Source organism: Antrostomus carolinensis, unplaced genomic scaffold, assembly GCF_000700745.2.
Source record: "Antrostomus carolinensis isolate BGI_N321 unplaced genomic scaffold, ASM70074v2 scaffold7566, whole genome shotgun sequence".
NCBI classification, from domain to species: Eukaryota; Metazoa; Chordata; class Aves; order Caprimulgiformes; family Caprimulgidae; genus Antrostomus; species Antrostomus carolinensis.
The window spans coordinates 71,519-82,598 of NW_010322489.1; the positions used below are offsets into that span (position 1 = coordinate 71,519).

Consider the following 11,080-nt stretch of genomic DNA (forward strand, 5'->3'; position numbering starts at 1 on the left):
AAGCAAAATTAGTAATATTCACAATGCAGAAGGCTAACGAATTAGAAGTCTAATTTAACTGCCACTTTTTGAAATAAATCTTAGAGCTGCCAGTAAATAATAACCATATCCAAATCTTGTCTGTATTTGCCAACAAATCAAAATCATTTGTCATTCCTGAGCATCTTCAGGCAAAAATGCAAGAAGTTAAAATACAGTGACCGCATTTTGCCTTGGTCATGCCTGATCAATGCAAGCAGAGTGTGGCCATGTCTGCTTCCCTCCCCACCAGGATCACTCCTGGCTCTGGGGGAAAACTGCTAAAAGTTGCATTCTCCTCCCCAGGTTTTCTTTAAGCAACGTAAAGCAATGTAAGACTCTGCTGGTGTTTCTCTTGTTTTGCGGCAGCACTGCAGGACTGTGTCTCAGGGCATTCCCCATCCTCATTTAGCCTTGGAGAGCCAGGGCAGTTACCAGCTGTGTTAGCTCCCTTGGTCTGAATTCACCTCCTGTGAAGAAACTAAGAACCAATTTCATTTTAAAATGAAAGGATGATTGTGCAGACACTGAACTCCTTACCAGCAGTTTCCTGAGATGAAACATACTTTTGAATAGTTTCTGTTTCCACTAAATTTCAAATACCATCTTCCCTTTTTCTTTTAATGCTTGTTTTATGTCTCTAGGCTATGCATTTTCTAATGAAAGTGGTGTGTAGGCAAAATGCCAGGCTTACAAGTACCTCCAGTTTAAGAATGTGGACAGCAAAAATGCACAATTTGTCAAACTGTCTAAGCTATGCAACTGACTTTCTTTATGAGCTTATGATTTTTTTAATTTCTTACTGTGCATCCAGGTATTTCCTTCTGCACCTTCATTCCTTTGTAAGCAAGGTTGCCCTCAGCAGGTGGTGACATATGATAGACTCTATCTTATTGACTGTCGCCTCACCAGGGGCAGTTGTCACTAAAGAATGTATTTCCAGGCCCTCAAGTTGAAAAGATTTACCTCTCACTGTGAGCCGCCCATGCTGTAAACCATCAACTGTGACCAAGCGAACATTTTGGATGTCATCATTGTCTACAATTTGGAAGTGTTGCCATGTGATCGGTCGGGATTGTCCTTCCAGGAGGTTGAGGCCTGCAAAGAGCAGAGCGTTTTTTCACCACGGCTTCTGTGACATTCCAGGCTCAGTGTCTAACCTTTCTAAAAGGTCTTGCAGTCAGGAAAAAAAGTGTATTTAATTCCACCTACGTACCTACCTGTGACAGGCAATTCAAGACCAGCTTAAAAGCTTGATAACAGCTTTTATTCTGACATGCTTGCCTTAGTCAACTGCCTTTAAGGATTTTTTTTCAGAGAAATAATATATTTTGGTTCCAAATTATCTGATAAACTAGCTAGGCACATTTCTGGACACTTGCACAAACTGGAGCTTTGCACTTAAAATCTTAAAATGTCTGAAATGGGGCACTCACCTTCCTTTGTGAGTTTGCTTTTAAAAATATGCATAGATCTTTATAACAGAGGACATCATCTCTTCTTTTTACTCCAACAGTCATTTCAGGTGGTGTTTCTCTGGGAGACATGAAGCCTCTTCTTCTCAGCTTCTTCCCTTATCTACTGTGAGGAGACTGTACTTTCTCTGCGGTTAACTTCAAGACTTGTTTGATTTTATACCTTTGCCTTTTGGTGATTAAGTATCAATGTACATTTCACTCCAGATAGGAGAACCTGTCACCTCTCCAGTACAGGTATTATAAATCTGTTTTAATTAGCCTTAACCCTGCAAGGTTTTCAGGCTTCAAATGGCTGGTGATGTATCATGCCCTCTTTTCCTAGTTGTTCACTTTTGCAGATTTCCACTTTAAACAATACCAACAAGCCTTGGTCTTTCCCATGCACTACTCAACTACTGCTATTTCATCACATACTTGTCTTTACTACTTACACTCCTTTATGTGCAGTTAATTCTTGAAGAAAATTATATCTACATAAATCCTTGTTTTCCCATGATGCCATTTTCAGTTTGTTTTTCATTCCAGCTAAAACTTAAGATTTTTTCAAGTTGTTGTAACATATTCCCTCCAGAATTAATAAACGGAAAAAATAGATTTACGCTCCCTAAGTTTAATGATCAGTAAGCTGAAAAATGTGTAAATATGAATTTTAAAGCTTGTCAAATGTCTGTGTCCAAATATTATATATTCTATAGCAAAATAAACTGAAGGAAAGAGATCTCACCTGTATTCCATGAAACCCGAGGAGCATTTGTATCTGTTGTTCTGATAGAAAGATGCACAGTGATTGGTAAACTCCTTTCAAAGTAGAAATCATGAACCTCAAACTCTACCTGTTATAAAAACAGACAAACTATTTGTTGAAAAAAAAGACCATTCATCCTTCCAAAGGCTCTTCAATAGATCTACAAGTACTGTTATTTCTCTATTCCCCTCATTAAAACAACAACAACAACAACAAAAGCAAAAAATTCTGTTCAGATACTCTCAGTCAGAGGGGACAAAAATCTTTCAGCGCTAAGACATCCTTAGGTAGTGAGCAACAAATATTTGGTTTGTGTTAGACAGTTAAGCTGCTGAGTCGTAGGAGAAAGTGGTAAAAGATTTTACCTCTGCTCCTGCATTGCATATGGTTAGAGAAACACCTTTCTTTTTTTCTTTTTTTTTTTCTGAAAAATATCCATTAAATATGAATGCATTTATTTAGAGCTTAATGAATCCTAAGGAGGAGAAAAACAGCAAATGCTCATACATTACACTGTTACCTCATAATTCCTTCTCTCTGTGTGGCTGTTATTTGGGGGCTGATAAGCAATGAGCATGTCATTGAGATCTTTCCATATGAAGGAGCCAATAGGTTTTGTGTGGTCAGATAGATGAATGATGAAGCCCTGTGGAGGTGGCTTGGTAATGTTGAATACAAGCAGGGACTTTGGAGTTTCGTTATCTTCAGCATCAACGGTTGTGGTTGTAATAGGGGTTAAAATAAATTGATCTACTTCCAGGATGAACTTTGCCATCGGGGCAGCTGTAGGTATTTGGTTGGGAACAGCACCTTTAATCTTAACAGGGAGCCATGCATACTCAGTCTACAACAGGAAACAATGAGACAACCGAAAGAACAAAGCGAAGCAAATAAAATAAATTCAATTTCCATTACCTTCACATTGCTAATTGGGGTACATGTTAAAGCAATTATTATTTTGAAAAGAAAGATTAAAACATTTTAATGAGAAAATGCCTAATGTAAATATTTAGAACTCATGAAAAGGTCTTCCAGGTTCACTAGTCTTATTTGTGTCCTTAATTTGGGACTGAAACAATTTACTTAATTTGATGTGAGTTTAATGAATGACTTTACCTGACAGAAACATGCATGAGCCATTATTATTAACTGAATATGTTCACACAGCTCTTAACTTATTTATTACTATATATGTTGAAGTCAGTGCAGATCTATTTAAAAGGTGGAATTACGCCAGAATTAATTTTAATCCCAGGCTAAACTATTTAGTGTCTGACAGTGAACAACCAGAGGTGTTCCACTGTAGCTGTAATGGTCTAAGCATAGACGCATGGAGATAGTGCATTTCATTTCCCCAGCTGGCAACATTGGAAGAACTGAACAAACTTTCAGGCTCACTGTCTCCTTCAAATGTGAAAAGGAGCAACAAATACAAATTTTTGAAAAACAGGAAGAGAATCAGTCATTGTAAGGTTGCATAATAGTCTACCTTGTGCAGAGTTTTGCTTCTGCTGTCTATGAGATCCAGCCTCACAGGAATATAGTCGGTGTCAGGCGAGGGAGGGTCAAGGTGCCTATATCGAATCCCTTTCCTCAAAAATTCTTCACAGCCCATTTTTGTGTTGTGAACAACTCCCAATCCCAGCATGCAGCTCCCATTTCTGCACTGCTGGCCCAGTCTGTGCTCTGTAACCCAACAGAAGCAACAGTGAAACAATTACTGCAGCAGAAACCGCCATAAGAAGCCTGTCTGTATACCTAAACTAACCAAGATAAAAAGCCAATGTGATGAGAATTAGGACTCCTTTCCTGACTTAACTTTTCCTGCAGGATTTTTTCAGCTGACATCTCCTGACTCCAACCTCCCTTTGTCACTTGGGTAGGTGCTGCCTCCAACAACTCCCTGTACTGTTTCTACCATGTCTTGGCACTCCCCAAGCTGCCACATTTGACCAGATATCTAGGAGCCAAAAAACAGACTCCAATCAGGGGATTACTGATCCAGATCTGTGATCTGCATTGTGCCCCACAAAAATGCCACATCCCATACAATTTCCACGATAGCTCAAGCTATTCATTGAACTTCATATGACCCACTCTTACCCAGCATGCCTGAAGCAACCCACTGCTGCAGAATTACTCTGCTGGGTCTCTTTGAACCTGCTAACACAAATAACTCAAGCACATCATACTAGGGCCAGTGAAGAAGCTCTGTGGCTGATCTCCACGAAGCTGCTCTTGCTGCACTTCCCCAGCGACAAGCTGGCCATGAGCAGGCAGGTGGGTTTCCGACGAGGCTATGGAAATGGTGCAATTCAGATTTATCTTCCTGTCATAGTCAAAAGCGAGGACGTTCTTGTCAATCACCCTGGACAGACCATAGTATTCAGGGACCTCCAGGGCACGGGAGCGCATTTTGATGATGTTACAGTCTGGCTCAAGTAACTGCACATGGAGGGTGAATGTTTCTACAAATGTTTCTGTTTCTGTAAACCTGCAGGTAACAGAAGGAAATAAATTATGATTCATCCCATCTTTTGTCATTCTGGGAGTCTGGAATTGGCCTCACCTTCTAAACTGAATTGCTTGAACCCCTTCCTATCTTGTATCTTCAAACCCCAGATCACCCGAGACCATGAGGTGCCAGACCCTGCTGCCCACCTCCTCGTACTTGTAAAAAAGGCTGTCTGTGTGAAGGAAGAGGTTACTTGCTGTGTAAATGCGAGGGTTTGTGTCTCTGGGACAGCACAGAATGTGCAGTGCTCTAAAAGTGCTGTTGTGACTTTCAATAATAAAAAGAAAAATCACCGGTTTTCTGTAGTAAACAAGCAATACATAGTATTTGTTAATACTAACAAACACATTATTTGAGTGTATTGGAAATACATTGAGATAAAAGTTTCTGTAAACAGGTGGTCACTTGTTAACTAATGATGCTGCTACTGGATCTAAGTAGTTATGATATGTACAGCAGAAGATGCTTTTACTGTGAAAAACAGACTGCTTGCTCTTCCTGAGGGCGGCTGTTCTCCTGGTAACAATAAAATGTGATCACCCGCCACTGCTTACCTGTACAACCTAAGCATGACTGTGTCTTCATCTAAAATTGGACAGCCATTGTGGGTATATTTGACTTCATTAGGAAGGAAGTGGCAGTCAAACACCTATGAACGAGAAAAAATAGACAAGTACAACACTGTCAAGGATGTTAACATCGTGGCCTCACTTCTCTCTGACTGTCAGGAAGGCATCAGACTAAAGAAATTTTTAATCTGTAGCTTACCTCTGTGAATTCATTTGGTATTCATTTGCTCTTTGGTCTCCCAGTTAGAGCCAGCACAATTACTTTAATGTGGAGCTGCTGACACTCTACAAGGGAACAGGCATATAAATGTGATTGTTTTAGGCTGCCAAGTCCCTTCTCCAGTGCAACAAACAGTTTGAGTGCACACTTCTCTACCGCTGCAGCCTGTGGACTCATGGATGTGGCTGTATTTAGTGGGAGAACTTCAGTGGATCTGAAAAGCCATCAGTTCCTACAGTATAATGTTAGATTTACTAGCTTTTAAAGTTGCTTGTGGTGATAGCTTGATCATACAGTAAATCCTGCTTTATGGCCACTACCATTGGACTGTATGATCTTGTGAAACTTCTCTGTTGAAATCTTTGCTAACTCAGATTTTTTGCATGTTTTTGGAACACTGAGTTTGTACCAGTAGCTTTTTACCAGACCAGGTGTAATGTCTGTGGCATACCAATACCCAGCATAATCCCACAGCGTAAAAGCGAGCAGAATTTCTATATTGTGTCCACCAGTTAATTCAAATGAGACTGATTCTTATGACACACCTGATACTGGTCAAATTTGGAAAGAAGGCTGTCTACAGCTTTGCCATTGAAGACAGACACTTGTTTCGGCCTGATTGTTTCATTTAATGGTTTGTTGACTTGCAAAAGTAAGGCAATGAGGAAAAATGTCTGACTCAAATGGAAAAAAGATTCTTTGGAGAGTTCTGACACACTCATTCTTTCAAGCAGTGGCTTGGATTCTGGGGAACAGGATTTTCGTGTCCTCACATAGGCCAATTTGCAAATCTGGCAAATTGCATTTCCCTTGTAGCTGTATTTCTTCACAGCTGAAAGCTCCTAACATTGATAAGGTCATGTCTATGTTATCCTTGTGATAACAGGGAACCTTTACACAGCCCATGCATAGATGGAGGATACTCATATTTCGTATCTAGAGAGAGACAGGGCATATTCTTGATGGTAAGAAGGCAAAAGCTAACCATTGCATTTCCTGAGTCTCACTGTTAAACTAATTAAGGTTTTGATTCAATTTTTGTGGGCAGTATTCACACATGATTAGTTCTTCTATAGACTAAAGTAAAATCTGTTCAGCATTCACTAATAGACCCGATGAGACCATAACTAATAAGAATTAATGTACATATGCAATTGACTGAGAAACCATAACTTTTTGCAGAAAGAAGAGCTAATGTCTTACTATCAGTAATTTCTTAAAATGCTCCAAAAGAATTATGAAAATTAAGTGACTGGCCTGAATTACCTACCTGTCCCCAAAGACTTTGGAGGTTAGTGAGATGGAAAGGGGATTTTAGTGAGGTTCTGAAATGTCAACTGCAAGTTAAGTACATAGAGAAACTCTCTGGATGCTTTGGATGCTCTGACTTTCAGTGTAAAAACAAAGTAATACTTTAATTCCTAAATTAGTTGCCATTGAATTAATGCATAGTTAACTGAAGTGCATCATGACCACTTAGTGGATTTACACTAAAGGATAATAAGAACTAGTGACCTTTGTTTCCTTCTAGCCATTACACAGAACTAGAGCTTGCATCTTTCTATAATGGAAAAATAATTAGAGTAGCAACTTCCATTATTACTAGCAGTGGTCACTTCCACTAAAGTTATTATCAGATGCTCAAGCTATGTGACAGTTGTTCTACTGTTTTTAAAATGTATTGCCTACTTTCAACTTACCAAGAAGCACATTATACAAAGTTTTGGGGTTTTTTGAGTAATTAGTTAATTGGTTATCAGTGGCATATATATATAGATTTGCCACTCTTCCTATTGGCTAAAATAATCTTGGAATAATTCATAATATATGGTGTTATGGAAATTATGATTGATTTTATTTATTGGGACTGCTTAGAAAGGAAGGACAAGAACAGTTTATGAAAAACAAAATTGCTCTCATATGATGAAGGTTTTAACTATGTTGTGGCTGTTCTGTTATATATTATTTCCAGATGTCACAGAAATATGTTTCATTAGTTTTCAGTATTGAACAAACAACAAATACATCTTTTTCATACATAGTGTCTTTTCCTTCTTAGTGCAAGCAAACATTAAGGAAGGTGTTTGATTAATTAGATAATCCTAAGTGACATCTTACAAAAAAAAAAAAAAAAATCAAGATAAGTAGTTAGGTGGTATGTTAAAGAAAAAAAAAGTGCTTTATATGCGATAGCCACTCATATTACAGCTCCCAGTAGTTTAATGTTATACACTGAATATGAGGTTCTTCACTGATGTAATTCAGTGTAGAGCCCTCAAAATCTGTATGGTTTTTGGGGACATGGAGGTCTGGTGTGCACCTGACAGTGAAATACTACTCAGATGACACAGAATCACAGAATGTTAGGGATTGGAAGGGACCTCAAAAGATCATCTAGTCCAACCCCCATTTCAGAGGGGACTGCCTACAGCAGACGAAATGGATTATCATATCTAAGAATTAATTTCTTTCTTTCTAAGACATCATTAGTTTTATATCTTAATTGATGACAAGGGGATGGAAAAATGAAGGACCTTTCCAAAAAGGTCTGTTACAACTGACTGACAATTATTTTATATATGTGTAAGACAAAATCTGCTTTGCAAAAAGAAACATCTGTTTTATGTTTCCTAATATGTTTTCCTTTTATATGAACAGGCAACTCTAATTGTTTATAAATTCTCTGGGTAAGACAAAGGAGATCTAAATCTTTTCCTAATTACTGTCAAGTTTTTTTTTTCTACTTCAACTGCTTTTCAATTACAATTTATAATTAAATTGTCATACATTCCTACAACATTACTCATTTTAATGGCCGTAAAACAGATCAGACCAGAGACGCTTTCTGGCTGTGGAATTTCCTGGTAGAAAGGACATGAGTGGCACCAGTGGTGCTGGACTCTGGCACCTTTTTTCAGGAAGAGTGAAAACTCAGGCAGCACTTTTCAGTGTCTGGCTCAAGATTTTGCATTTAAAACAGAAGTTCTCAACTTACAAATGGCATCTTGTTCTTCCTCAGCAAGGAAATATGACTTGAGATAACTAGACTGCCTATCTCTCTGGCAGTCTCCCTCAGGAACCCTGCATGGTGGTGTGGCATGGTGGTGTGACATGGGCATTCCTACCTCCCCGTGGCTGCAGAGAGGAGCAGCAACCTTTCCTAACAGGATGGCACTCAGGTCAGCAGCCATGCAGAGGTGGTATCCTGGGCACTGCCAGCAGCCACAGCCCCTCTCCAGCCTGGTACCCCAGGACCACGTGCCAGCAGAGCTCACCCTGGAGACGAGGTGTACCTGCAGCCTCCAAGAGCCATGCTTGGCTACCTGGGCTCACATGAGAGGATATGCACTTAATGGAGGTGCGGCTGGGAGAGGGGAATGGCAAAGACCGTATGTATTTTGTACAATAAAGTATGGTGAGTACAAATCTCCTGGGGTCTCTGGAAAACTGCTTCTGGTCCTGGTCTTGAAGCATGTCAGGTCACAGAGGACAAAGTGGCTTTTTCAAAACATCTGGGCCCTACTGCACATAGAGGCTGAGGCAGAAATCAAAAGCAAAGTCACCCACTCAGCCAGCCATCTTGCCTACAGAAGAGGTTTGCTAGCAATGAGACGTGAGTCTCTCTTTTTCTTCTCATGGGCCAAACTAGACTGGGAAAACAGAGAGGGGGGACTATAGTCAGAACCCTTGTGCTGACAGAGCCCTGGGAAAGTCTCAGCAGAGGCACTACACACCTTCGGGCCAGTCTCTAGAGAAGATCACACATTGGCCTGATCATTGCCTCCTGTTTTCCCTGGTGTGCCTCTGCTCCTTCCAAGTACTGGTTCAGCTGAAGTGGTCTGCAAAAATAATGATGATGACCATGCCAAAAGCTTTGAAAAATCTTCTGAGACTGGTGCTCCTGTGCCCACCTTCACAGAGACCACCAGAAACCTCAGTGAGGATGTTTAAAACAACATACATATACCAACATATAGAAGCATATGCTGCATGGTACAATAAACAAAACTTTTCAAAAATAGACAAAAAATGTTTGGTTATGGTTCATTTTAAAACTGTTCGTCCTTCTATCTCTACAGTTACATCTTCATGTCAATTGCTTCCAACTCCTTCCTGTTCTGACTCAGGTAGGCAGATTTGTGAGGCCAAAGAGTAGCAGAATGGTGATAGTGAAGTACAATTCTTTATTCCCACAAGCCTGAATTTTTAACAGAAAACATTTTTTTTAAATGTATTTGCCATCTGCTAGCAATTTAGCTGTTGCAGAGCAGAGCAAACAATGAGGTACACAATGTGCTTATTGTATGTGATTATTTTTTTCTTAATTGCTCCTTAAGTAGTGACGGCGTGACTAAAATGCAAAATGCTCTAGTGGGCTGTGCATTACCCATGGGGCACTGGTTACCTTCATGGTGTATTAATAAGCAGCTGAGAGACAGGAAGGTATCTCCTAACCAACAGTTTTGAAATACCCATTCTCTGCTTGTGAAAGGAGACTGACCAAATTCCCTGTTATGCACTCCTGTCATCGAGCTCACCTTTTGGATTTCAGGGGTGCAGTTCTCTGTCAGTTGACCACTTTTAGAAAACAGGTAAATCTCACAGGCTATTCAGTTTCATACCTTTTAGTCACTACCCTCTCCCCAGCCCCGCCCCCCCCCCCCCCCAAAAAAAAAAAAAAAAAAAAAAAAAAGAATCAACTCTTCCTAGTTTCTCCCACACCTGGACACTGAGAGCACACAGGGGCACTCAGAGGAGCATGGTGGAGCCCAAGTACCTGCGGAGTTAGTTTCCCAACTCTCTGTGTTATTGGCTCATTAATCACAACTTCTACTTTGCAGACATCCTTCTCTCTGGGGATGGAAAACTTGAGGTCATCTTCTGACAGGAAGACAGACTGACCCTTCATCACCTTCATCCCAAGGTTGACACTGATAAAGGAGGAGCAGACAACTCTTAGTACAATAGGCAGTAGTAGAAACAACCAGCTTTTCTCAAAGGGCTTCATATTATGAGGGGATGCCAGGTCTTTTCCATAAGTGAAAATGTTCTCAACAAAAGAAATCTTCTCTTTCTCCACCAGCAGATTTTCACCATACCATGAAGGACCAAAATATTAGTTGCTTGTAAAAATGTACCACGTTTTCTACTAAGATGCACCACTTGACCAAAATTTGGACAGAGGCCTTTCAAGATATCCTTGGGTTTTTAGAAAATTCATTGGTCAGGCATGACAAAATGATGAATGTGTTCTCAGAATGTTTTTAAGGTTTGTTAATCCTGAAAAAAAAAAAAGAAAAAGAAAAAGAAAAAAGAAAAATATATAAGGCATTGAGCAACTATTGGGGAAAAAATAACCACACAAACAACTTCTGCCATTTCTTACAACTGCATTTCAAGCAGCAGATTAGCTTTACCTTGAATACTATTAAGTGTACACATGCTCAGAAAATTAGCTGTGTGCCAATAAGACTTCTCCCTCAGTGGATCAGCTCTCAATATGAATTCGCAGCACCTTCAATCCATATGCACATA

At 39.8% G+C, this 11,080-nt stretch overlaps 1 protein-coding gene across 1 annotated transcript in view; it reads right to left on the reverse strand.

Moving 5' to 3' along the window:
- The window catches only part of FREM1 (FRAS1 related extracellular matrix 1), a 63,161-nt gene extending 52,608 nt beyond the window's left edge, over positions 1–10,553 (reverse strand). The window contains exons 1-7 of the mRNA XM_010170249.1: positions 10,323–10,553; positions 5,311–5,405; positions 4,434–4,735; positions 3,731–3,927; positions 2,762–3,085; positions 2,221–2,329; positions 985–1,116 (exon numbers count right to left, since the gene is read on the reverse strand). Coding sequence (XP_010168551.1) covers positions 985–1,116; positions 2,221–2,329; positions 2,762–3,085; positions 3,731–3,927; positions 4,434–4,735; positions 5,311–5,405; positions 10,323–10,553 — 1,390 coding nt within the window. The remainder of the gene's footprint in view (positions 1–984; positions 1,117–2,220; positions 2,330–2,761; positions 3,086–3,730; positions 3,928–4,433; positions 4,736–5,310; positions 5,406–10,322) is intronic.
- Positions 10,554–11,080: the final 527 nt, after the last annotated feature.